Here is a 27,338-nt window from a genome sequence, read left to right as displayed (position 1 = left end):
GATGTCCATCTAACTAAAATCATGCCAGATTATCGAGTTTGCTGGATGAGAGTGTTCTAGGTTAGAGAAGTTCAACATGTACATGGCCTGCTTTTTAGACACTTGTGCCAGATTTCAAGTGCACCCGTGAAATTATTACTTAGAAACCTTCTCTCAACGTTGCAAAGTGGAAATGACATGAAAATAAAATATCTCTGTGTGCTGAGTAAGCTCTTTGGAGTGAAATTTATGACCCCTGCACAAAGCTCAGGCAAATGGACTCTGTACAAAGGAGGAACGCCAAACAGAGGAATGGAAGTTTAGCCACTCACCTGGATATACACAGCTACGCTGTGACCCTGCTCTACTGGAGGGGAGTGGGGTCCACAGGCTTTCTCTGGCCTTGCTTTTGTCCCTGGATCAGGCCACCCAAAAGGCCTGATCAGGCCACACTGCCAATCCTGTGCAGAGTCATTTGTGTCCCCATTCTGCAGCTGCTTTCCCTTGTGAAGTGTAATCAAAGAGATGCTGCTGTAGCGGATTGCACGTGAGGGAAAGGACATCTGGAATGATCCCTTATGGTGGTAGAGGAATTTTACATTTAAGGAAAAAGTAACAAGTCTGAGCACACAAAACTAAATTGATATTTCAAATATACCTACATATTAAATCCAAATTAGAACAAGAAAACCACTTGATAACTATTGTTCTTCAGTCATTCATTCATATGATATCATACGTGTTCTTTAACGCTATCTAGATAACTCCCAAAATAAGTTGTACCTTGATACGTGTCTTCACCTTCAACAATTCACTGATGATCTGATTTTCTCAAAGTCTGAAATCCTGGCTATGAACATAAAAATATGTATGCAGTTGCAAGTATGGTAGCATGTGCACTTAATGTGATTGCATGAGAAATATGACAGCTCACCAATCAAATGACATAGTGGACATCTACAAACAATTCTCAGACTTCTCTTGCGTAAGTTCCAAAACATCAGTAGGCGCATTCAAATTGCCATAGCAGATGGCTCAGGGTCTATTTAGCCTACTATCCTGTCTAAGTCAATGGACAATGCCAACTATTTCAAAGGATGGTGAAATAATTCCTATAATTAGAATTAGTTGAAAATTTTCAAAAGTCAGTTGTGATGAAAAAAAAATTAACAAATTTGGATATTGGATGGGGGAAAAAAAATCACAAAATGTTAATTAATGTTTGCCCTGTTTTTCAGACCCTTACACCCATAGTGGACAATTGTTAATAGCATTAATTTTGCTATAATACAAGTTTCTCTTAACCCCCAACTCAACGTTTTTTCTTATAATATTTAATCATAATTGTAACTTGAAAGGTACTCATCATTCACATGAATATCTAACTTTTTCTTCACAGTTCAATGGTGTCTTGTGCCAATGAGTTCCCCAAGTTAATGATTGCCTAAAAAATCAGGGAAAAACTAATTTTTGTTCCAAAGAGTAGGGTTGGCTTGTTAAACAAGTGGCTAGTCTCGGAGGATTTCAGATTTGCTCACATACTTTTGAATACAGAGTGGAGGAGTGAAGCATTGTATAAATTACTCTTGCAGTATTTCATGAGCCAGTACATTTTCTATGGAAATTATCCAGTGTGATGAAAAGGTCTGTATTTCATACCTTACAAGAGTCTGCTTTAAAAGAAAAATAGCACTCATTTACTGCAGCTTCATCGAATGCAAAGATAGGGAGAAGCTGAAGAGCTGAAATGTTAACATTCTACAAAAACTAATTATCATATTTTCACTTGCAAACTTCAATCCTGCTGCTAATTAATCTCTGTGGAAAGGATGTGTATGAATCAAATTATAATGTAAGGCAGATTATATGGAATGAAGTGTATAACATGCCCTGCCACTGAGAAGAAATGAAATGGATTGCTTGCTCAGGAATGACAGGAGAAAAACAGCGTGCTTGGTCTTCATTAGTGCACCAGCCTGTACCAGCCAGCCCCTGACAGATTCATCACCCCCAATGAATCGTTGCAAACCACCTTGGATTTTCAAAAGTTTGCCTGTGGTCACAAATTATCAAGATGCAGGGAGGGAAAAAAAAACTATTTGACTGAGCAAACCTTGATGTGGTGCTTGCAGAGTTCTGTTGTGAAAACATCTTGAGGGCAATCAAGTGCCATTAGCACATGTCAATGGAGCGTCTCATGAATTACTTCAAAAATTACAGTTAAGTGCACTACCCCTCCATCATTGTCCTAGTACTCTGACAAAACAGTTTGCATATGTGCTTGAGTATGATAGAAATTAACACCACCCTTCCAGGTATAGAAATCAGAAAGGATGACAGCAGGCAATTAATTAGGTACATCAGAAGTGCTGCCTTTACATAATTAATATGTTCATTACAGGTTTTAAATGCTTTTTTGCATTTGTTCTGCAACTATATTACATATCATACCTTGAATGAGGGGTCTGAATATTTGTAGAGAGAGTTTGGTCAAATGATTCTCATTAACATGAAGTTGGGGCAAATGAAGTAAATGTGTTTTAAAACCAGCACAGAGCTCACAAATGCTTCCTCCAAATAAATTGCATTGTTTCACTGTGACATTTCATTTTGCATGGCTCCACAGTCCAAAGCAACTGAGCATCATATGAGACATCATGTGGCCAAAAAAAAGAAAAAGAAGCTTATGTACAGCTCATGAGAGCCTTTCCGCCTCAACCACTTGTATTTAATTTTATTATTTTTACTTATGTTAATGTGTTGACACACAAGCCACAAATCAAAGGTTCCTTGGCTTTGAGTAGCTTAATGCGACCTTTTTATACAGTTGCTTTTTAAGGGTGTTTGTTCTTAAAGACTGTGTTAATGTGTTACCAACATAGGACTGTGTTATTAGAACTACAGTCTCAGTTTGTAATACTGTTTTCAATAGTCTAATGGCTGATCACATCCATTCTTTCATGATTACTGTTTTATTACGAGGCCTCTTTGTACACATCTGTTCAAATATTTCTACTTGTAAACCCACTCCACGGCAAAGGAAGCCTTAATTTTGTCCAGGTTGCATTTGTCTGTTCTTCCCCCACAGCACTCACTCTCCTTCTCTCTCTCTCACTCAGACACATACACACTTTGCCAGTTTTTAACCAAAGGTTGTGAGTTGTAATGGTATTCATGGAGACAGTCAGATTAATTGGTTATTCCAGATGCTTGTTACCACCCACATATCTCTCTCTCTTCATTCAGTCCTTGAGGATTCAACATCCTAAAATGTTAGTGAGTTAAATGTTCTAGGACATCTGGCAAACTTGAGCCCACACAATTCAGGTTGCTGTTCCTTCATGTAGTGTTTAGCTTTTTGGTGCCTTAAGAGCCATTTTGCCCAATCCTCTCTCATTTACCAATACTGGCTTAGGACTTGTATGTGCTCCACTCAGGGGCTTCAATTTTTTTTTAACTGAAAAAAGGGCAGGTGCTGACTTTCAATGGATCTAAAACAATTTACACCAGCTGTGAATCTGGCCCTTCTGTACATTTAAATGTTCATTGGGATGCGGCATTATTTTTCCCCTTCTCCTTTGTTATATTTCTACAGTAAAATCTTGGCCTCACTCAAGTCAGTTGGGTCTAAATGGTGAGGATTGCATCTCTAGAATTTCTTCCATAGAAAGAGTAATTTCTTATCACCTAACACCAAACAAATACTCTCTACCAGATTGTTCTGGACTAAGCTGGTGATTTCATGATAGTGGCATAAGCAATTTGTTTTTATTTCTTATTAGTTTTCTCACTAAGTTCAGTATTTTCAGTGTTGTTCCCTACTAGGCTCTGATTGTAGCTCTTACAGAAGGCTTCATCTTGGTCCCAGTAAGTTCGAACAGAAAATGTGTCAAGAATAGGGCTGAGTGAGTAATTGATTTTTGGACTGGTGATCAAATAAAAAATAAATAATTGTGTTCTGGGTCAGATTTCTTTCCTCTCTCTTTTCTGTTTGGCTCAAACTCTTCACTAAATGTGACCTGAATGTGTGAATAGTTTCAGTCCAGCTGAAACTGCATTTTTCAGTGAATAACCTATTCATCCAAAATATTTTTCCCAGCACTAACTGAGATACGTGAAACAGCTTGAGGAAAGGAACATGCCACTTGGTTCGCTTGCTGTCACTAGGGTGCTTAATGGCCAAGAGAACTAAATTAACAAATGAGATAATGAAAAATATAGGGTCAAATTGCCCTCATTTTCTCCCCTTTGCACTATCTGAGAGGAACTCCCACTAAGGCTGTGTCTACACTACAAAAATAACTTCGAAGCACTTCAAAGTAAGCAACTTCAAAGTTGAGCGTCTACACAACACCTACTTCTAAATCAAAGTAGGACACTACTCCATTCCTAGGAATGGAGTAAGGACTTCAAATCTGGGCTCCCTACTTCAAAGTTAACTTTGAAGAAAAAAATGTGTATAGACTCTCTGCTGGCTACTTCGATGTAGTGCCTTACTTCGAAGTTAGTTCCTGGTGTAGATGCACCCTAAGAGTTAAGGACATTCAGCATCTTTCCTGATCTGGCCTTAAGCCTTTTAGAGTCTTTAGACTATTACCTGTAGAATCACTGTCATCACTCAACATACAACAATGAAAAAATATAAATGTTAAGACAGGGGTTTTTTTAAACATAGGGACATTGAAAATTTAAAGGTACGATTCCCTAGGAACATTTATATCAGTACCGAAGACATCAGCAGTAGTGAAAAGCATTATATTCTATGGCAGAGATCAGCAACCTTTACAAGGCAGAGTGCCAGAATTTGACCTTTTGACCTCTGTGTACAGTCCTAGTGCCGGTGATACTTTTTAGAGTCTCTAATAGTCCTACTTAAAATAATGTCATTAATAAATAAAGATGCAGACCTTTACCATTTATGTGGTGGTTGGTAGCATCAGCTGGTCTTTTGTTAATCCACAGGCGGCCTGGCTTTGGGCAAGCTCCCAGCTGCAAGTGGGAGGAGGGGCAGGGCTGAACTCCCACCTTGTATGCTGATGAAAATCTTGCATTCTTGCACCCTATCTAGGGGTAGCTGACCCCTGTTCTATGCTGTTCTCTAGTATTGCCATTTTGCCTGGAAGATGAGGCTTTGCATGTGGACGACAAAAAAAAAAAAAGAATTGGGGACAACTTTATGCTAAAGTAGACAACTAGTAACAAATTTGTCACAGCCACAAGGAATCAGAATCTTCTTTGTCAAGACCAGGAAGACAGTTTAATAAGAAACTAGCCCTGTGCTCAGAGGCAGGGATTCCAGAGGTGGGGGGATGGGGTAAAAGACACCAGCCATATGACCATGCCCCACCCCCTCTGCACCCATGTCCTACCCCTCCCACACTCCACTCCATCCCCATCACACTCATCTCTTCCTGCCCCTGCTCCACCCATCCCCCATCCTCTTCCCACCACTACCCTACCCCCTCTCCTCCACACTGCTCAAGGAGAGAGTCAGGACTGCCCCCATGCACCATAAACTGACAGTGAATGAGGGTGAGGAGCTGACAATGGGGGTGCATATGGCCTCTGTGCTCCACCCCCACGTATTGCTTCTGTCTGTGCTTGTCTGCAAGCTGAAAACTGGAGGTATCGCTGTGGCCTCTATCAGAAACAGGCAAAAGGACAACTTAAAAATTAGACAAAAGATGTCAATAGAACCACTGTATAGAGCTTGGTAATCTCCTAGGATCCTATTCCTAGCAAAGGAATAGTCACAGCAATCTTAAAGCCTTATGTCTAAACCTAAAGTGTACAAAAGTTATATTCAAATCCTGGAGTATTCTGCAGAAATGAAATTCTGCACCATACAAAGAAAATGACACCCTTTTTCTCTCAGTATTTTAAAGTTTTGTTTTGATTTTTGGTGGTTATTTGCCTGAAGTCAAGTGGTATCTAAATCAGAAGTTCTTGAAACAGAACTTTCTTTCATGCATGTCAACAGTAACTATTTTTGACAGATATCACAGAGCGCATCTTATTTTTGACAGATTGAGTTTTTTTCCATTTCTTTCCTCATTCTGCTTCCTTTCCTAATATCTTCCTATCACTTCCTATTTTATTTCTCTTTTGTCTTGACTTTGTCTTCTGATGATCACCTTCTCCTGTGCTATCAACTTTCTCTCTCTCTCTCTCTGTCTTCCTGCCCTTATCATCTGGTTGTCTCTCTCTCTCAAAGGACCTGATATTGCAAAATTCCAGCTGCCCTCAACTGCTATATAAGTTAGTAGGCACTGAGAGTATGCATCATCTTTCAGAAGGCAGCTATCTTGCAGATTAATGACCCCCTCACTATTATCCAAGCTATGTTTTCTTCTGTCTTCCTGAAGAACCATTGAGTGAAAATCTGGCTCCGTTGAAATTAATGCCAAATTTCCATCAATGAGGCAAGGATTTTGCCCAATGATTCCATTTGGAAAACTCAGGTACATTTGAGCTATATGCTCAGGTTGACATTTTTGTTCAATGGGTTGTCTAGACCAGTCTTAATTTTCATGCTCATCTATCACGTATAGGCAAATGGTCAAGTCTGGGAGGCACGAAAATGTCAAAGAGGAAATTTACCAGTTATTGCGTTTCAGTTATACGAAAAGATTATTTCACACTTTTTTCAGCTTTCTTATGATGTAGCTATACAAGCAGAGCACCAATTCTGGAATTCATTTTTAGAAAAATGGAAAAATCTTTGTGTCTGACTCACTATGCTTCTTTTTCTAAACCCTGGTATTTTCTTAGCCCTGGGCTACACTAGAGAGGTTATTCTGAAATAACCCCAGTTATTTTGAAATAACTGGCTGCCCAGACACACTAGACAACCCAGTACTTTGAAATAAGTGGGAGTTAATTTGGCATAATGTACTGGGATTGAGAGGAGTAAAACCCTATTTCGAAATAGATATTTTGAAATAGCACCAGAGTGTGTGGGCACGGGATGTTATTCTGATGTAATTGGCCTCCAAGAGCCTGGCACTGCTGCAGACCTGACCACTCAAGGAAGACATGAGTGAGGCAACTCTGCTGTTCACCCCACCACACCCCCCACCCATAGAGCCATAAAGGAGCCAGCCATAGGCAGAAGGTCTGGCTGCACATGGCCCACCCTGAAGCCTTGAGCTGCCGGGTAGCCCAGAGGGAGCCATGAGCCAGGCCAGAGCTGCTCCCATAGCACATAGTGCACCAGTCTAGCTTTGTTTCTTGCCCCATCTACTGCAGTACAGATTTCTAAGTTGCTACTGAAGAAAGCACAAAGGCACAGGAAGGGACATTACAGACTGACTACACAGGTCCAAGCAAGTGCAGTCCATGCTGCAGGACCCCAGTCACCACACTTCTATTGACTTCAGTGACCTTTCAATGGCCCTGAAGTGTATATTGCAACATGCAGAAGTGGGGGACTCATGCTACTTCTTTGCAAAGAGCAAGCAGTGTTCACATCTTCTCATAAAGTAGCTCCACTAGCCATTCTACATTGTGCCAGAAACATGGGTAATATACTAAAGAAAGGGTCAACATTCCTTCTTTCCTCCACAAAAGAAGCTCTACTACCAAGGGTAGGATTTTGCCCTTAACTATTAACAAGTAATTATTGAATTATTAAACAGGAATAAATAGATAGCAATTAAATAACAAGTATTAATGACTATTAATGACATATTAATAGTTGGCCTGAGAGTAATAAATGCAAATTAGTGTAAAGTGCTACCAAAAATTGTGTTGATAATAGGCCCTCCAGTAATTTTGTGTGTTCAGAATAATTACAAATATATTTTCCTTTCAAAAACCTACTGCTGGATAATTTTTTATGGTTTACTGTAATATCATTTTAGAATTAGAAAATTAGCCCTAGTCTAATTAAAATAAATTTTGCAGTGCGTCAGGATTTATTTCAACTATAAATTTCACATTATCTTTTTGGATATGGGACTTGCATTGTTCAAGAAATTCTGCCTTATCCTCACTATACAGATGGGGGAATTGAAGCACAACTTGCAAACACTGGTGTGCAAAAGTTTTAGGTTCATGTAGGCCATAATAATGGGTTTATTTAAATTTTAATAGCTTCCTTGAAGGAGTTTTGTGATTTAAATTAACCTCTGGATGTTGTCTGGATATCAGGCCACAAACAGGTGGATGGGCCAAAGGGGCAGTAGACTCGGTGCCTGGCATTTCAAAGGCAGCTACTTTGGCAGCAGTGGTGGCTGGAGCTCCAGAGCCCTTTGAAACACTGCAGCTGCGCTACTCTGCACAGCTGTGAGTAGGGGCAGCAGTGCAGTCTGAGTGGTGCTAAGAACTGCCTGCCCTAGGCTCTGCCCCTTCCGCCCTTGGCTCCACCCCTTCCGGGGACATGGAGCCGAGTGCCTCTCTCACCTTGCTCTGGGGCCCGTTGTGACTCTTGGACCCACTGACAGATCTTAATTCTACTGGATAAGGACCAAGCATGTTAAAATCACTGAGGGCCAGATTCTATTCCCTTTATTCACCTTGAGCAGTACCTTAACTCCATAAATAATTCCATTGGTTTCAGCTTCAGCATGCTCACGGTGGTGCAACTGGGCCCTGCATGACTAAATAATAGTACAGTAAACCCTCGGACCCCATTGTTCTCGAAGTCCATTTAACCGGGGCCCATAAAATCCTAAATACCCACCCTCCTCCCCCACCCATGGACTTACTGCTGCAGACCCAGAGCTGCCTCCTCTTGTCCCAGAGCTGCCACGTACTCATCCCACCAGGTGTGGAGTTCATACATGGGCAGACGTCACTTGCATACGCACCCCACTGCTGGCGGTTCCAGCACTGGCGAGGGCTCTTCCAGATGGCAGCAGTGGCTCTTGCTATCACACCTGTTGGAGCCCCCAGCCACGGGGCAGCTTTTGCTGCTCTGTGCAGTGGGGCCCCCAGCTGTGGGAGGACCCTCGCTGCCGCGTGCAGCAGGGGCCCCCAGCCATGGCGCAGCTTTTGCTGCTGCCCACTTGGCAGAACCCTTGCAGCTGTGGCAGGGCCCACAACCATGGCTGGTACCCCAGCAGTGGCAGATTCCTTACCTTCATGGGGCCCTTAGCAGTGGCGGCAGATGCTGATGGCTCTTCCTGTGGCAATAAGTAGTGGGCTTTTTGAGGGGGAGGGGTGGAGGAGCAGGTAGAATGTGGGACGAGTGAGTCATAGTAAGCCCTCTGATTTAATGGACATCTGGGTTTAATGGACACTCCTCCATTAAATTGAGGGTTTACTGTAATACCTCCCTGTTTGTAGGATTTCTCATCAGTAGGTCTCAATGCCTTACAAAGGAGGTCAGGATCATTATCCCCACTATCCCCAGGATCACTATCCACACAGAGGGGAAAAGTGAAGCACATGTGTATGTGTAACATCTTGCCCAAGGTCACTCAGGAGGCAGGATAAACTGGGAATGAGTCCCACATCTCCTGAATCCCAGTGCAGTGCTTCAGCCACTGAGTGACATCATCAGGTCTATTATGGAACTGGTCACTATCGCTCCAGTTTAGACAATTATCACTGCTCAGTACATGCTTAAAGTAAGCTACATGCCCTAAATGGGAATGAACTCCAGCATGCTTAGGTGTTTTTCTAAATCCTGAGGGTCTCGGTCCTGACTTAGAAAAGGAAAATACCAGCTGACACACAGCTCTGAATGGGGTTTTAACTTATCCTGTGAATTTGACTGGGGAGTTTTACCTGATCGCTCATTCTTCATGTCTTATCCCTACCCTCACCCCTGCCCCCGTAAAAAAACAAACAAAAAAAAAACAACCAAACAAAAAAACCTCTTAAGTGTGAACCCTATTTAAGTGTTTTTAAATGTCCACTGAATCAATATATTTTTCTACATTCAACCTTTATCTATGACTCTCATTCTGCTATTTGATATACCCAGAAGATCCCTGCAACCTCTCTCAGCTCAGTTAAGATGGTTAGGCCTGCATGCTGACATAAGATGATGTCTGGATTGATCAGATTGCAGGATGAGGGCCTATGGTTCCTATTAATGCGGATCTTACTTTACTACCACCAGACGTACTTCTGTGTGGCTCTTTACTTTTCTACTGCTTGCCTTGTTAAATGCAATGTGAATTAGTACACCAAAATAATACATTTCTGAAATCAACTACCCAAGTCTTGAAGGCTTTTCCCATGTTCAGTACATTCCAAATTCTTACACAAATGTGATTGTGACCATGTAATCTAAATACCTGGAAATAGTATTTCTTTTTGTTGTTAATGAAGGTCCTACGGCAGAAATTTATTAAAGGTATACTTTTCCATGGGATAATAATTGGGTTGATAATATTAAACTCATAGGCTCATTCTTAATTGCAAGGGCAGATTATGAATACAGCTTCTAAAATGTATTTTAATGAAAAACACTACATCCTGACCTAATCATATCAACCTTATGCTATCTAATTAAGGATGCAAAAAATCATTAGAGTTGCAAAATATTAGTTCCAGCTCCATCAGGCTGCTAGCTGCCCCTTCATGAATATATATATTTTTTTACTCTATGATAAATAGTTAATGAGGTAAAAATGACAAAATTTGCATGTAGGCAAATTAGTTTAATAGAGCGATGTCTTCTCTGACTACAGAAAGTGACCTTTTTCCTATCAAAAGCATGGCTAAAAATACTTTGAAATGATGGCATGACTGTCTTTCCTGAAATGACAAATCACTTGTCTGAACAATATAAAAATTATAAAATGCAATAACCTTAAATTCTCATCAAACTGTAAATGTGTCCTCTGCTGCTGCATTTATCAATTTAATAAAAGGAAATTAAGCATATTATAAAGTATCCATTTATGGGGCAATTTTTAATCCGAAGAATAAAAATGAGAAGCACATGGTTAAACGACAGAAAATACTGCAAAGGCCCAGGCCTAATTTTCTTTAAAAGGCTTGACTGAATATTTACTCAAACTGCTTCTATTTAATGTAGCTATATATTTATATAGATAGAGATATATGATTTGGCATTCTTACACAATCATTTGCAAAACTCCTCACAGTTAACTTGGTATGTCATTTAAAAATGATCACATTAATATTGTAGCCTAGAAGGCCTGGTGCTGTGTCCTCCATAAAGATTACTTTGAACAATTAAATAGAATGAAAAGAAAGGGGACAAGATAAATATCACGTGCAAATTCACAGCAGAAAAGGCATTTCCAGACCTGCAAAGCCAAGGACCAGATAAAAAATTTCGAACATAGGCCCTGGTCCTGGAATGAAATACGTTCAGATAGCTCTGCATGGCAACCGGGAGCCTAACTGTGTATTTCTAAAGCTTTCTTATCAGACAGCATCTGCCTTATAAACACTAGATTTACCCACAGTTTACCCATTTAACAACATCTTTGCATTATTACAACAAACAATTGGACTACTGCAATTAACAAACATAAGAAAATCCATGCCTTGAAAGGACATCATCATTGACTCAATATTGTTAACTATGGTTGGGTTCAGGAAAGAAGTGGTAGTAGACTGCTCTCACATATTACTTGGGATGAGCTTGATCCTGAACCCTTAGTCAATGCCAAAATTCCTGTTCAGTTTGCCGGGGCAGAATTAAAAATTATGCCCACAGGTCTATTGCTTTCCCCTACCCATTGTTCCATCTACTCCCTCACTCTCCCTGTATATCAGGGGACTGATTTCACATGGGTGAAATGAATTCAGTGGGACTCTGCAAGGCGTATCAATCTACACCATCAGATCCAATATAAAATCAGAGTATTTATGAAGATCAGAAAAGTGGGCATTTGGTGCCATGAAAGCTGTGGGGACTCTGGGACTAAGCATGGTGGATGGGGAAACACTGGGACTCCACACAGGTGCAAGGGCCAATGGATGCCAAAGTGTATATTTGAATGATTTTGCTGATTTGTAGTATAATATTTTCCACTGGTTACATGGTTGCATTTTGGCATTGCAACACGATTTACGTATGAGAATATTCCTGCATATTAATTGCTGACGAATGTGACGTCTGCCTAGATAAAGAAACTCGTGTCTTGCAACCAATTCAGATCATACCACAAAGGATGCACTTGCTAAACTGGGAAACAGCTTTTCTTATAAGCTGCATTCATTTTTAATAAGTGTAAGGCTCTGTAACATTGAAGGATCAAGGATGTATACTGCAAGCCAGGCATGGTGAACGTGCAAAATTCTACACCATGCACAAAGCACGTGTGAAATGTTTTTAAAATGTTCCTAAGTTCCTGATTTCTTTCAGTAATTTTATCATGTAAAAAGTATTACATTTAAAACCTGTCACAAATGCACCAAAATTTCTTCTACCTCATATCAGACCACTTTTAATTGTACAAATAGGTTCTCCCATGTACCTATTTATATTTTTCTATTCTTTCCTCTCTTTCATTTCCCTTCCTTTTTTTCCTTCAAGCCCTTTGTCTGGTATTTAAAAAAACAAAAAAACAAAAAAAAAAGGTAAGCTGAATAATATCATTATAGAGTAGTAAGCCCTTAAAATTAAAATTAAAAATGCTGTTTGCAGATGCCAAGTCTACCACATTTTTCATTAGGGTAGCGGCTGCCCAGGCTTCTGAGATGAATTTATTTGGCCTCATTTTTATGTACAAGAGAGAACTGAAAGCAAAAGAACAGTTTATTTGGCTTTGACACAGTGTAATACATTTTAAAATTAAATTTTCTCTTCTACGTTAACAAGAAACTGGTGTTATTAGTATAACATATAGAAACATCTTAAATTTCTGTGGTTTTAGTTTTATACAGGTTGAATCTCTCTCATCCAGCACCCTCAGGACATGACTGGTGCCAGAGGACAAAATTTGCTGGACCACAGGAGGTCAATATTGTGTAGCACATTACCAAAACTTTCACTGCTTACTGGGCTTTTAGCAGACATTTAGGAGTCAATTACAATGAACAGCATGGAACACTGAGAGCCAGGATTGGTAGCTGTAAACAAACTTTATGGGACCACAGGAAACTTGGCCACACCTATGATAAGTGGCTACCCCACTAACTAGAATCATGCCAGATTATGGAGTTTGCCAGCTAAGTGTGTTTGGATCAGAGAGTTTCAGTCCATACTTTCAACTCTTCCCCGTTCTTCCCTTCCCAGAAATGAGGCTAAGTATTCTGCACTTCAGGAAATGCTTAACTTACGAAGTATCTGTCTTTTTTCATTCATCAGCACATTCACCCTTTTTATTTCCCCTTTCAGGGACCATCAAGAAAGAAACTGGAAAATAATTACAACTGCATCACATTTTATAGCAGTGACAACTGAAGTTATATATTAATATAAGTTACTGATTTCTCAGCTGCAGCTATAGAGACTTGCAACATTTGCAGACCCTTGTTTGAAAGCATCAGTTTCAGTATATTTTAAAAATAATAAAAGTCAAAGACGAATCTGCACCAAATTCTGAGTGTATTTTATATCTGTAACTGATTGGTTATATCTGCTACAATATAAAAGAGTTGCTGATTGTTTTCAACTATAGGCATGGACGGACTCATGAATTTGTAAATATGTCCCTGGTTAAACTGCACTTTAAGAATTGTTTATTAATTTATTGTAAGAGAAAGGGCACCATGTTAGTCTGTATCCTAACAAAACAAAAAAGCAGAGTCAGTGGTATTTCTGAGATAGCTAGGAGTGGGTCTGCCCCACAAAACCTCATTACCTAATAAATTATTTTGTTAGTTTTTAAAGTGCTACAGAACTGATTTTTTGTTTTGTTAATTTACTCTAAGTAATAGTCTAATAAGCCCATGATGGCATCTTAATGCTTAAGAGTGATGGAGAAAGACATGGATACATACTGGTACACTGATGAATAGTAACAGAGAGGGAGCCGTGCTAGTCTATATGCTATCAAAACAAAAAAGCAGTCAAGTAGCACTTTAAAGACTAACAAAATAATTTATTAGACCATGGTCTGAAGAAGTGGGTCTGTCCCACAAAACCTCATTACCTAATAAATTATTTTGTTAGTCTTTAAAGTACTACTTGACTGCTTTTTTGTTTTGGTACAGTGATGTTATTTATTTGCATTGTAGTAGTGTCTAGAAGCTCCGGTCATGGACTAGGACCCATCATGCTAGGTGCTGTACAACACAGAATAAAAGTATGGTTCTTGCCTCCAAATACCTTTTGTCACCCAAAGTTGGATATCTTCAAGGTCAGCCCACCTGATCCCTTTCACCCTCCTTTCATGTGGCTTCTCAGCCTCTGTGGAATCTCAGGAAGGACAGAGAAGAAACAGAAATTTATCAAAACAAAAAGCAGTCAAGTAGCACTTTAAAGACTAGCAAAATAGTTTATTGGGTGAGCTTTCGTGGGACAGACCCACTTCTTCAGACCATAGCCAGACCAGAACAGACTCAATATTTAAGGCACAGAGAACCAAAAACAGTAAGCAAGGACGACAAATCAGAAAAGGATAATCAAGGTGAGCAAATCAGAGAGTGGGGTGGGGGGGTCAAGAATGAGATTAAGCCAAGTATGCAGACGAGCACCTATAGTAACTCAGAAAGTTCCCGTCCCGATTTAAACCATGTGTTAATGTGCCGAATTTGAATATAAAAGCCAGCTCGGCTGCTTCCCTTTGAAGAACAGTGCGGAAAAAAAACAACCCGTTCTTCAAAGGGAAGCAGCCGAGCTGGCTTTTATATTCAAATTTGGCACATTAACACATGGTTTAAACTGGAACGGGAACTTTCTGAGTCACTATAGGGGCTCATCTGCATACTTGGCTCAATCTAATTCTTGACCTTCCCCCCACACCCCTCCACTCTCTGATTTGCTCACCTTGATTATCTTTTTCTGATTTGTCCTCCTTGCTTACTGTTTTTGGTTCTCTGTGTCTTAAATATTGAGTCTGTTCTGGTCTGGATATGGTCTGAAGAAGTGGGTCTGTCCCACGAAAGCTCACCCAATAAACTATTTTGCTAGTCTTTAAAGTGCTACTTGACTGCTTTTTGTTTTGATAGTGTATAGACTAGCACAGCTTCCTCTCTGTTACTAGAAATTTATCTGTTCCTGGCAGTGGCTCACGGAGATGCAAGGTCATTTCCACAAACCTTGTGGTGTCTACTCTTGACTTGCAGTGATGATCTCAGAGCTTCTCTCATATTTAGCACATCAGGATCCCAAACTGGGAAACAACTTTTTCTTGTAAGTTATATTCCTTCCATAAAAGTGCAGGGCTCTCTCACATTATTGGGAGTCTGCAGATGGCACAAGTGCAAATGGCCTTTCTAGTTTTGTCTCTCTGAATGCAGTGAAGTCTGATCTTGGAAGAATTCTCATTGTCATTTGTGGTTTTAAAATCCCAAGCATAGACCCAATAAACTGCGTTCTGCCTGAAGCTCTCTAAGAATCACATTAGAGCTGTGTCTACACGTGCACGCTACTTCGAAGTAGCGGCACTAACTTCGAAATAGCGCCCGTCGCGGCTACATGCGTCGGGCACTATTTTGAAGTTAACTTCGACGTTAGGCGGTGAGACGTCGAAGTCGCTAACCTCATGAGGGGATCGGAATAGCGCGCTACTTCGACGTTCAACGTCGAAGTAGGGACCGTGTAGATGATCCGTGTCCCGCAACGTCGAAATTGCTGGGTCCTCCATGGCGGCCATCAGCTGTGGGGTTGAGAGATACTCTCTCTCCAGCCCCTGCAGGGCTCTATGGTCACTGTGGGCAGCAGCCCTTAGCCCAGGGCTTCTGGCTGCTGCTGCCGCAGCTGGGGATCCATGCTGCATGCACAGGGTCTGCAACCAGTTGTCGGCTCTGTGGATCTTGTGTTGTTTAGTGCAACTGTGTCTGGGAGGGGCCCTTTAAGGGAGCGGCTTGCTGTTGAGTCCGCCCTGTGACCCTGTCTGCAGCTGTGCCTGGCACCCTTATTTCGATGTGTGCTACTTTGGCGTGTAGACGTACCCTCGCAGTGCCTATTTCGATGTGGTGCCGTGCAACGTCGAAGTTGAACATCGACGTTGCCAGCCCTGGAGGACGTGTAGACGTTATTCATCGAAATAAGCTATTTCGATGTTGGCTTCACGTGTAGACGTAGCCTAGGTGACTCTGTTCTCCTACTGATTACAACCATGCAAACAAAGCAATATTTTAAGGCAACATATTACAAACTCTTTTCACAGGGTCTCAGAGCTACTCACCTTTTGTCTTTCCCCGTTGGTGCCTCTCCATTGCTCAGCCTTTTTCATGATGTAGCTCAGTTCCTGATTAGAGATTTCTAGGTCTAATGGAACAAAGAATGTGTCTTCATCGCTGTAAATGCGTTTAAATACATCTAATAACCAACCTTCATTGTGCAGCCTAAGGAGAAAAAAATCAGTACTGTTTGAAATGCCTGTTAATGCAAATAAATAGAATTTCTCTGTTTATATTCTTCCTGTGTCTGAAGTTCAACATTCCTTCCCTTTCTCTGATCTCTACTAACCCAGAATATCTTTCTCAGAATATCATGAGCATTATCTTTAACACTCACCTGTAAAGAATCTTCTCTAAATGGTGTGGCATTCAAAACATATCACAACTTCTTCAATATAGTCTAATTAACCATAAACATTGGATCCCAAATAAAGCCCTGATTCTGCAAAGATTTTCCACACATGCTTAATTTCACATGCTTAACTTTACACATTATGATTTGTCATACTGATTTATGCCTTGTAATAGAGAGGTAGCCATGTTAGTCTGTACTCCAGTAAAACAAAACAGCAGAAATGTAACACTTTAAAGACTAACAAAATGATTTATCCGGTGTTCAGCTTTCAAGGGACAGACCCACTTCATCAGATCAATCTCATAAATGTTAGTCTTTATTGTAAATAAGTACAAAGGACCAAAAAAAAAAAAAGCAATAAAAACTGACAAATCAAATAGGACTGAAGGATGGGGATGAAGGGAGGGGGGGGATGTTAAGTGTCCTGCCTGAGATAATTACAAGCATGAAAGAAAGGGAAGCAGTCCTTGTAATGCATGAGGTAATTGATGTCTTTGTTCATACCATGTGTTCATGTGTCAAATTTGAATATGAATTCCAGTTCACAAATTTCTTGTTGTAATCTGTTTTTAAATTCTCTGTGCTCTAGGACACAAATGCTACTTCAAGATAGGCCCCAGAAGATCAATAACAGAACTCCACTTGTCATCACCTACAGCCCCCAATTCAAACCCATTCAATGCATCATTAAAAACCTACAACCTATTCTAGATCATGATTCTAAACTCCAGAAGGCCTTAGCTGACAGGCCTGTCCTTTCCTATAGACAACCTAAGAAAGATTCCTACCAACAATCACAGGCTACACCACTGTAATACTAATCCTGGAGCTTGTCTTAGCAGATAAAGAGGAACTGATCACCAAAATAAAAATTAATCATACCCTAGGCACAACTTATTTTAACTTGATCAGATTTATAATGTTCAAGCAAAATAAAGGCCAGACCAGAAATATACACATTTGGTGTTTAAATATGGCAAATTCTGCAAAACTGAAAACAATTTTGAGCCAAATCAGTTGGAAGAAAGTTTTTACTCAGAAAAATGTGAATGATAATTGGGGCAATGAAAGAACACCTTACAAGAGCCACAAAAAGCCATAATCAAGAAAGAAGGCCGTATTGGTTAAAAATTAACTGGCTTGGAAGGGAAGGGAAGGTGGCTATAAACAATTTTAAAAATAATACACAAGTGGACAAAAGGATGAATTGATAGTAATGACTAATGAATATAACCAAAAGTTAACAACTGTAGAAATTTGGAAGAGGAGGAAAAAAGGGTGCACAGAGAACTCTATAGCCACCAGAGGTGATAAAAATAGACATCATTTTTAAAAACCATATGAAAAAAAATTAGTCCTAACAATGGGATGGTCAATGACTACTTGGAAATGGTAGAATTATCAATACCACAAAAAAGACAGAAGAGTGCAACAAAAAATTGTTTTGTATTTGGGGGAAAATTGGGTGATATAGTCATCATATGGTGATGGTAAACACACCTTCCATTCTACTAATAACACTGGAGGATTCTAAGCGGAAGCTACTAAAATTAGCTATTTATAAATCAGCAGATTCATATAACTTACACCCAAGAAATTTAAAAGAGCTGTCTGAGGTGCTCACAGGAATGTTAATGTTGATTTTCAATGTCTTGGTGAATTCCCAGAAGACTGAAAGACAGCTGCTGATATGCCAAGTTTTTAAAAGGGTAAAAAGGATGACTGGGGCAAGGTGGGAGGGGGACCTGTGTTGTTGAAAGGGGGCAAAGCCTAACACAGAAGGGGTGGATCTGGGGCAGCCACCCATGGATTTGCAGCTGCCACCTCTTCTGTGGTAGCAATACTGGCAACAGGGAGCCCCAGGCTCTTTTGGATCACTGAGCTCCAGGGCAGATGTGAGTCACACAGCATTGACAATAGCCTGCTGGGTATTCTGGGAGTTGTTCCCAGATTACATGGACAGAGGAAGGAAACTTCAGTCCTGGAGGGAAGTATGACTGTCTGCTTCTGTGTGGTAAACCAAGCATAGCGTATTAGAGGTGTCACAGCAGCACAGGGATGTCTGTGCCCCATACAGAGTTATGACACCATATGCAAGGAACCAGGACATAACCTCACTGCCCAGTGTGGGAAAGGAGACCCAGTGGGGGTAGAGCAAATGGTGGGAGATCTCTGGAGAGAAGTGGAGGGCAGGTGCGGGTGAGTGGGGCAGGGTTAGCACAGCTCTGCATCATTGTTCCCCAGAGACAAGTGGGACAAACCCACGGATATCCTCAGGCAATTTATGTGGGTTGTGGATTGGATGTGGATACAAGTTTCTGTGGCCTCACAGAGTTCCAGCTATAAGTGGCATCTATAAGTGTTTCCGATATGGAAGATTTAATTGTAGTTCTGAATACTGGTGGATCTACTGGCCTCAAAACACCATACCCTGAGTTAAACTGCACCTTAAAGGACTCTTTTTAATGGCAACACAAAAGCAAATTCTAACACGCTGACCAGCACAATCAATGTTATGTGCGAAAGACAAAATTCTGGGCCTTGAATAGTTTGTACCACCTTATTAGATGGCACAATTTGTCCCAAAGCATCTCTACTGACCCACTTTGTAAAAGGAAGGTGCAATGTGTGCCCCATACAAACGTATGTTCTGCCATTGAGCCCAACAGATGCATATTTGAATGCACAACAGGCCACTCAAAAAGCTCCCAACACCAAAGGATATGTATGTCACAACTGCAGTATTTAAAGGAAGAAACATTGGATTTTGTAGATGTGGGCATTGTATTCTCTTTTACAAATTCATGTCAATATATTTGCATTCTTTAAACTCAATCAACTTATTAGCTCAGATACATTTTTCTCAGAGAAGTTTAAAGTGCTCTTAGTTCCATCAAGTTCAATAGTTACACTGTGTAAACAGTTCTGTTAAAATTCATGTATGTTCTGTGTACCATGGTTTTGCCATTCAGGAAAGCACTTTAAAGACTGTATGCAGCATAACAAGTTTTATTATCCTTCCTTGGCTTTATTATTTTGTTATGAATAATTTTAAGAAGTATTTTATCCAAAGTAGCTTTTTTTTCAGTTAAGTTTTCCCCTCCCGTTTATTGAAAAACATTATGGAAAGATTGATCCAGAAGGGAAAGAATCTTTGATGATCTTGCACCTGTTCCCCAGACAATGAAGATGTTCATAATATTCTCATAAAAACCTGCCTTACAAATGTTTTAATTTAAATTAATTTTCCTGAGTAATAAACGACAGCAGCTAAAACTTATGAAGCCATTCAAAACTATTAAGTCAATGATTAAGAAGGCATTAACATCTCAAAAACTAATTAACTAGACTACCAGTACATTGGAGTTGTATACAGCTTCCAGGAATGTAGAAGCTTTGAAATAGTTTGAAGAAATTTAGATTGCCATTTATCTTGTTCTGTCTGTTACAATTGAGTTTCTAGAGAGAGGTAGACAGAGGGATGGCTAGGTCAGATGCAAACAGTGTACTGATCATTCTGACTCTTAGAACTGCTAGGATTCATGCCTTCATCCATAGCATTTATGTGTATGTGCCAGCACATGATGCATATCAATGAAAAATGATTGCATGAACCCATTTGGGGGGGGTGCGGTTAACCTGTCTTGCATACTCAGAAAAAAAGAAGAAAATCAGTCAGCACCACCAGTAAACCAAATCCTACTTTTTTTGGCCTTATACCACCTATGTGGCAAATGCCACCCACCCACATCACTGAGTTAGGAAATATGATAAGACCAGTGCTGAAACAGGGACAGTCCCGGGAGCAAGAGAGGGAGTAACTAACCAAGACCACAGGTAGCTCCTCTCCCCATGAGTCTCTGGCACCCATTGGAGGAAGGGGTGCTGACTGGCAATTTTTAACCAACTCCTAGGATTTAATCTGAAATGGGGCTTTTATGGATCCTCTTTTAGTGCCATAACAGCAGCCCACGTTGCCCACCCCATTTAGGAAAGGGAACTCAGCCTCACAGATGCTTCAGATCTACCAAATGGCTCATGAAGGGTTTGGAATTTTTTTCTCCTTTGTGCCAATTGGTGGAGGTGCCAGGGATGTTTTTGCCTTCCTTGCAACACCATCAAACTACAGTGGATTAAGTAGGAATTCATTTTTGAACCTAACTGAGGTACTGGGTAGCGCTAGTTATGTGCTGTGTTTGCATTAGGTTTCCCATGCTGCTCCAAGAGGAATATGAATGGTTCCCAGAAGTAAAAGACCTGGGATTTTGGTGATGGGCCTTGGGCTCATGTGGTAGATTTGGAAGTCAAGTTCAGAACTTGTAGCTCCAATGGGATGAGGTCCTCACCCTGTGGCATTGTCTCTTCCCTGATAGGTAGGTTGCAGAAATCCTACTTCGTGTTTCAGGTTATATGGTAAAAAACGTTGCAACCTTTCAGCTAGTTATGGGTTATATAGTAAACAATGTCCACACTGGAACTAATTAAATGCCTGATGTAGGAAACTATGAGCGATGGACAAGTAGCGTCCCCTCCTCTCTGTTAAAGTTTAACAAAAGTTGCTGATTGACAACATGTGTCTTTCCTCATTTTCTTGCCGTGTCCACATCAGTGGTGCTTGTACAGCTAACAATACCTGCCAGGAAGATGGCTGGAAAACAACCATGCTGGCGATGAGTGGATACCATTTTTATTAACAATTCACAAAACCAAAGCCTGACTAGCTGGAACAAGGTGATCCAGGCAATGGGACAGATCATCACATGTATGGTTTTCAAGATATTGGGCCAGCCTGAGGCTGAATGGACTGCTGCATTAGCCAAGTTTCAGGGAGAATGAGGTGGGTTGGCTTGCACCATCCCTACCTGGAAGTTCAAAGGTAAAATCATCAAAATCATCTCAAAAGGACTTCAAAAGTCACAACAATGTGGGCTTGAATTAGATCCTTTAGAAATTTTAACTCCAAATCCAGTAACATCATGTCATAAGTTTCTTAATGTCTCCCTGCTGAGGAAATCGATGGGCTTCAAGTATAATTCTCTGTCTCATTGTCTTCTCTTGAGCACCCCTGCTATGGAAGCTGTGCTGGAGTTAACCCCTGGTGGACTATTACCAGGTGTAACCTCTCTACACATAGTATATTATTTGTATGCCTTCTCTGGAATCACTTAACATCTTGTATGATGCTATGCCAGTGGAACATGAAGACTGAAGCACAGAAATGACATTGGTAAAAGTAAGAAAGGCTTACCTTAGAAAATAGAGGAACAGTATTGTAGATGAAATAATGAACAAAATTGTGTAAAGCACCACAGTAATGAACACACCAGGAATTCCTGATTGCTCTGTTTTTGAAAAGAGCCAGTATAGCTTTGCAGCATCAGCAATGGGCTTCTCTGCTCTGTAGGTAAGTCGCTGTCATATTAAAAAAAAAAAAGAACCCAAGTAAGAAAATGGTAAACTCAGTGAGTCCGTTCATGAGATTCATTCATATAAGGCCACAAAGGCAGAAGAATGAACAGGTCTTTAAAATAAGGATTTTAATTTAATTTACAGGGTATGTAACTAGAAATCTCTTAGGAGCTTGTATGTGGAATTAAAAGCAGAATTACCTAATTGGCTCACTTATATTCTCTATTTCTTTGCTTGTTTGAGTGAAGCCAAAATCCAGCCTTTCACATATAACTCATAGAGCAAAACCCCAGCTTTATTTGTCAACCTCCAGATGTGGATTTAATGAACACATTGCATGAAAAAAATAAGATGAGTATGGAGGAGTGCCGCCTTATTTTCAAGACAGAACATGAGTTTAATTTCTGCAATGAATACTGTAATATTAAAAAAGACTTACACAGTCACTTTTCAAGAATGCTGAATGGGCATAAAAACCTTGTGACAGGGCATGATTCCAAACAGGTGGGTCTAATAATGACCTATATTACTAGAAAAATAATGATCCCTACTAGATGCAGCAAGTTGCCTGCGTATCATTTTAAGAGTGCACGCTTTTGAGACTGGCTTGCCTCCAGTCTCATGTTCAAATCAAGTCATCGTTGGTTGCTACATTTTGAAAACAAAGGAAAAGTGCATGAAGTGCCAGATTGAAGTAGGAGAATATACATATGCTTTGCTAGCTGTCACCTAACACAGCTTCTCTAAACAATACCATCCGTCAAAGAGGGAGGTAGATTCACACAGCTTCAGTGAGACCCAATGAGGTGGGAAAAAACAGAGGAAGCAACTACAATTAGATCAACAGCAGTCGACAGCAGGGGATTGCAAAGCTTTTTGCCCAAAGGGGTTGACCCTATTCAGTACAAATAGACAAATACCTAAGACTCCTTATTTTATAATTTTTTTTGAGGCTGAGATTCAAATACGGTGAAACCAAAATCACCCAATAGCTTTGATTATCCTAGCAGCTATAGACCAAACCCTTCATAACTAGTCATTGATAACAAATTACTACTGTCAATAGCTGATCATGAAAATCAAAGACATAACACAAGCAATCTGACTTTTGAACTGCATTGTATTATTAACGGTAATGAGCATTCAACTTGTTTATATAAAATGGAACCTTGATAAGTATATGAAGACATGACCATTCAGCTGACAGTAAATGTTACCAAAATCTTTAGTGTTTGAAAGAAAATGCAAACATTATTATATTTGCATAGATTAAAATTTATAATTTTACTGTGATAAGACCATGAGAACATAAGAACAGGCATAGTAGGTCAGCCCAAAGGGCCATCTAGTCCAGTAACACCCACAGAAAATGAAAAGAACGGGCAATTATCAAGTGATCCCTCCCATCACCTATTTCCAGCCTCGAACAAACAGAGGCTAGGGAAACTATTCCTACTCATCCTGGCTAATAATTATCAATGGGCCTGTCCTCCATGAATTCACACACAAAAATGTAGATCAAAACAGTGATCTGCTCATTTGAAAGGGAGAATCCACACAGCTCCCACTCTTTTGAAAGAATGGCCCAGGGATCGAAAAATCAGGCACCACAAAGACTGCTCTTTCGAAAAAATGGCCCACGGAGCATCTACACATTTTCTTTTGAAAGAAGCGTTCAAAGGAAGGTGCTCTTCCTGAAACGGGAGTGGAAGAGCACTTTTGAAAAGAGAGCCATGTTCTTTCGATTTAATTTTGAAAGAATGCTTTGTGTGCGTAAATGCTCCACTGGATATTAAAAAAGAGCCCCTTCTTTCAAAAAATATTTTGAAAGAACTTGCCGGTGTAGATGTGGCCTTAAGGAATTTTTTGTCTGTTTTTCAACTGTCTCCAATTGTAATGAACATACTACAGTATTGATGTAATACTATTATCTGCTTGATAAAATCAGATCTGCTCAACTGTGTATCATAGGTCTTCTATTGCTAAGAGTTATAGGAAATCTTTCTTTCCATCAGTTCTTTGATATGTGACACAGAGACAATGATAAAGTCCTAGATGGCCATGTTAAATCATACTAGTGCTTGTCAAAAGGACTGTTGTAACAGCTCCCAATAAAAGGTGTACCATTCACATTTCCCTTATCTTCCAGTAATGCTACTTTGTTACTTTTTGGATGCAACAGCTTGCTCCTCCTGAGAAAAGTGGGTTGCTCAATGGTTTGACCCAAAGGCTGGTTGGAACCATATTCCACCTCTCCTCCTTACTGCCTTTGGGGTGCATGGAGTCCCTGGAGATTCTTTGTATGCCCCATATACCTCTTGATGTAACAGCAAATAATGGGTTCTTCACATTTTTCCTCTGTTCTAGCTCCCAACCAAATCACAAACTGCTTTATTTCAAAATCAATCTACAGAATTCTCTAATGACCTGATCCAAGAAACACTACTGACCAGTACTTGTTATGGTTTTCAATGGCAGTAGTCATGGTAGCACACACTATATTGACCTACAGTACTCATATGGCCTGGCTTCTTGTTGCTATTCTATCCAAGCACCTCACACTCTTTACTATATTTATATTCACGACTCCTCTGTGAGGAAGGGAAGTACCATTGTCCCCTTCTTACAGGTGGGGGATTGACCCTCAAGTAGTTAAAGGACTTGAGCAAGGTCAAACAGAAAATCTGTGGGAGAGCAAATATTTGAAATCAGTTCTCCAAACCCACAGCCACTGGAATATCTATCCACATGGACCCATAGCAGAACAAGGCTTTAATTGCAGATCTAGTGTTCTCTCTTAACTGTGGCTTATAACACCCTCCTCCCCAAAATATCTCATACTATCAACAAACCAGTATTTTTGTAGACACAACCACAAGGGAAAAGAACATTTCAATAGGATTTTTGTAATAGGCAGTACTAGCTAGTGGTGGCATTAGAATCTAGGGTTGCAGACGTCAGAAGACTTAGTTGCCATCCCTCATAATGGATTGCTGAATAACCTGAGGGAAGGAATTTAAACCTCAGTGCTCCCATCTACATTAGTCATAATACCTATGGCATTTTTCTAAAACACTCTGAAATCCTCAGAAGAGGCCATGAAAATTATTTTAAATGTTAGACTTTCAAGTGGGAAGAAGAACAGAATGCTATTTGCTGTAAAAGGTAGTATCTGTTTCATTGCTTAGAGATATATGGTATCCTAGTATCTAGGACCATTCATCGCAAATATATGTAACTGCACCAATCTTTTCCAAAGCATATACTATCATTTCAGCACTAGACTCCATATCTTATCCATATGTTTGTTGTTATGGCACTCTTAATTATAAACAAAAGCAACAGAATGTGTCCATTGGATGAGAATGCTGTTATTAAAAAGGTAATATATTATTGCTAGGGGTGGAATTTCACATCATTCACTGAATAAAACACCCTTCTGTGTCGAGGACTCACATTCAAGTTATTTTAAGTGACTTACCCCCAGGAATGAATCCACTACGAATACTGCCAAGGGGTCTAGCACTGTCCAGAGCCCCAGAGCCATGATAAACTTTGACAAGAAGGAAGGGAATGAGTCAAACAGTTGCTGACAGCCCCATCTGATCAGAACCAGAAGAAGCATCACTGCATTCAAGGTTAGGGGTCCCACCACAACCATGGCCAGCTCTTCTCTGGTAAACAGCAAAGAGTTCTGGTAGCAAAGATCCACTGTGTGAGGGAAGACCTGGAACCTGGCAACAAGCAAAGGAAAAATGCATGGGCAAAATTATCCATATTGTTGGATATACCATGCTAAACATTAAAAATAATTTCCATAATAACTGCTCATGTGACTATCAGGTTCCCAGAATAATCATGGTCTAATGTGTGATGATAGTAACACTCACTGTTTGAGTGTCCTTAGGCTAAATTCCTAACCTGGCCCAAATCCCATACCATATGCAAAGCACCTAAGTACAAGATGTATCAAAACCCACTGCTTCCTGAACCAGTACAGAGGTGCCAGAAAGAAGTAGCCTACTATTCACTATGCTTACTGGCATTTTGAGAAGCCCACACCTCTGTTAAAGGCAACAAGAAGACACAAGCTTGCTCACCACAGGTATTTTGACAAGTTCTTATCGTTGTTCATTGTGTTAGCATGCTGAGACTCAAGCCAACATTTTCAAACTAGGGTGCCTGAAGTTATGCTCCTGCATCCAATTTAGGCACGTTTAAAGAAAGGAGCCAAGTTCCTCTGGCTACCACTGACTTCAGTGGGATTAGGGGGTCCCCAGCTCTTCTGAAATATGGCCTCATGTATTCAGGTGCCTAACCATCACTTTAGGGACCTAACTTCAGGCGTTGTGGGTTTAAAATATTGGCATTAATCTGGGTGGCTACCTGACATAATTGGGATATTGTTTGCACAAGTTATGACTGGCCCCTACAAGTATCTGTCATTTTCTGTTTCCTCCTCTATCTTATTGAACAGGACCTTCAGCAGGTGTGTCTGCTACCCCTTTCCCCCCACACCACCAGGGCCTCTTGGCATCTACTGAAATTTCCCCCATCTAGAGTGAGAAAATGAGAATAAAGACAAGGGGAACCTGGGTCTGTAACAGACCTAAGAGACCTCCATCATCACAGGCCCACATGAGGGGGTAGGGGTGCAAAGGGTGCAAACACACACACCTCATCTGGTTGCTCTCCCTTTCTTCCTTCAGAGCATGATGGGGGAACCCAAAGCATTCTGGGAGCTGCAGTTACTTGGCCAGCTGCCTGCCGAGAGAGCTAGCCCTTGTGCAAGGAAGGGACTGCAATATGCCCTTGGCAGCTAGCAATAGGAAAGGGAAGTGTGTATGTTGTTTTTCCCTTTGATATTACAGCAAGATCCCAGAAGATAATTTCTATAAAACATTTATTATTGTATAATTTTTCATAAATTTTTAGCATGTAATATCAAAATAATTTTACCAATCACTGTTTCCACTCTAATTTTCCATTAACCTCTCTTTCGCACACTCATTGCATGACTATTTTGAACTCTCTTTTATTTAAAAAATGTGCAGCCTACATTTACAAAAAATCATACACCTCCTGCCACAGAAATTCCTGCTTACAGACCTAAACCACCCCATCAATATCAAAATTTGATCACAACCCTCCTAGGTTCCATGATAAGATCTCTTCCAGGAACTGGTCACACGACAACCTCCTAGCTCATGAACCAGGCCTCCATGCTGCTGTGAGGAAGAAGCAAAATCTTCAAGACAGGCTTGCCCAAGAGGTAAATTAGGCTGGATCTACAATAACTCCAGTAGACCGACCTCTTAGGTTCGATCTTCTGGGATGCCATTTCGCGCATGAACAAAACAGCACGTTCCGGGTT

At 40.4% G+C, this 27,338-nt stretch overlaps 1 protein-coding gene across 1 annotated transcript in view; it reads right to left on the bottom strand.

Moving 5' to 3' along the window:
- Nucleotides 1-27,338, bottom strand: part of LOC142008281 (uncharacterized) — a 262,225-nt gene that overhangs the window by 46,405 nt on the left and 188,482 nt on the right. The window contains exons 19-21 of the mRNA XM_074985463.1: nucleotides 25,446-25,698; nucleotides 21,804-21,967; nucleotides 16,206-16,365 (exon numbers count right to left, since the gene is read on the bottom strand). Of these exons, the coding sequence (XP_074841564.1) occupies nucleotides 16,206-16,365; nucleotides 21,804-21,967; nucleotides 25,446-25,698 (577 nt within the window). The remainder of the gene's footprint in view (nucleotides 1-16,205; nucleotides 16,366-21,803; nucleotides 21,968-25,445; nucleotides 25,699-27,338) is intronic.

Source organism: Carettochelys insculpta, chromosome 2, assembly GCF_033958435.1.
Source record: "Carettochelys insculpta isolate YL-2023 chromosome 2, ASM3395843v1, whole genome shotgun sequence".
Classification (NCBI taxonomy): Eukaryota; Metazoa; Chordata; order Testudines; family Carettochelyidae; genus Carettochelys; species Carettochelys insculpta.
Note: the sequence above shows the minus strand (reverse complement) of the source record. Positions and strands in the feature narration are given on the sequence as shown.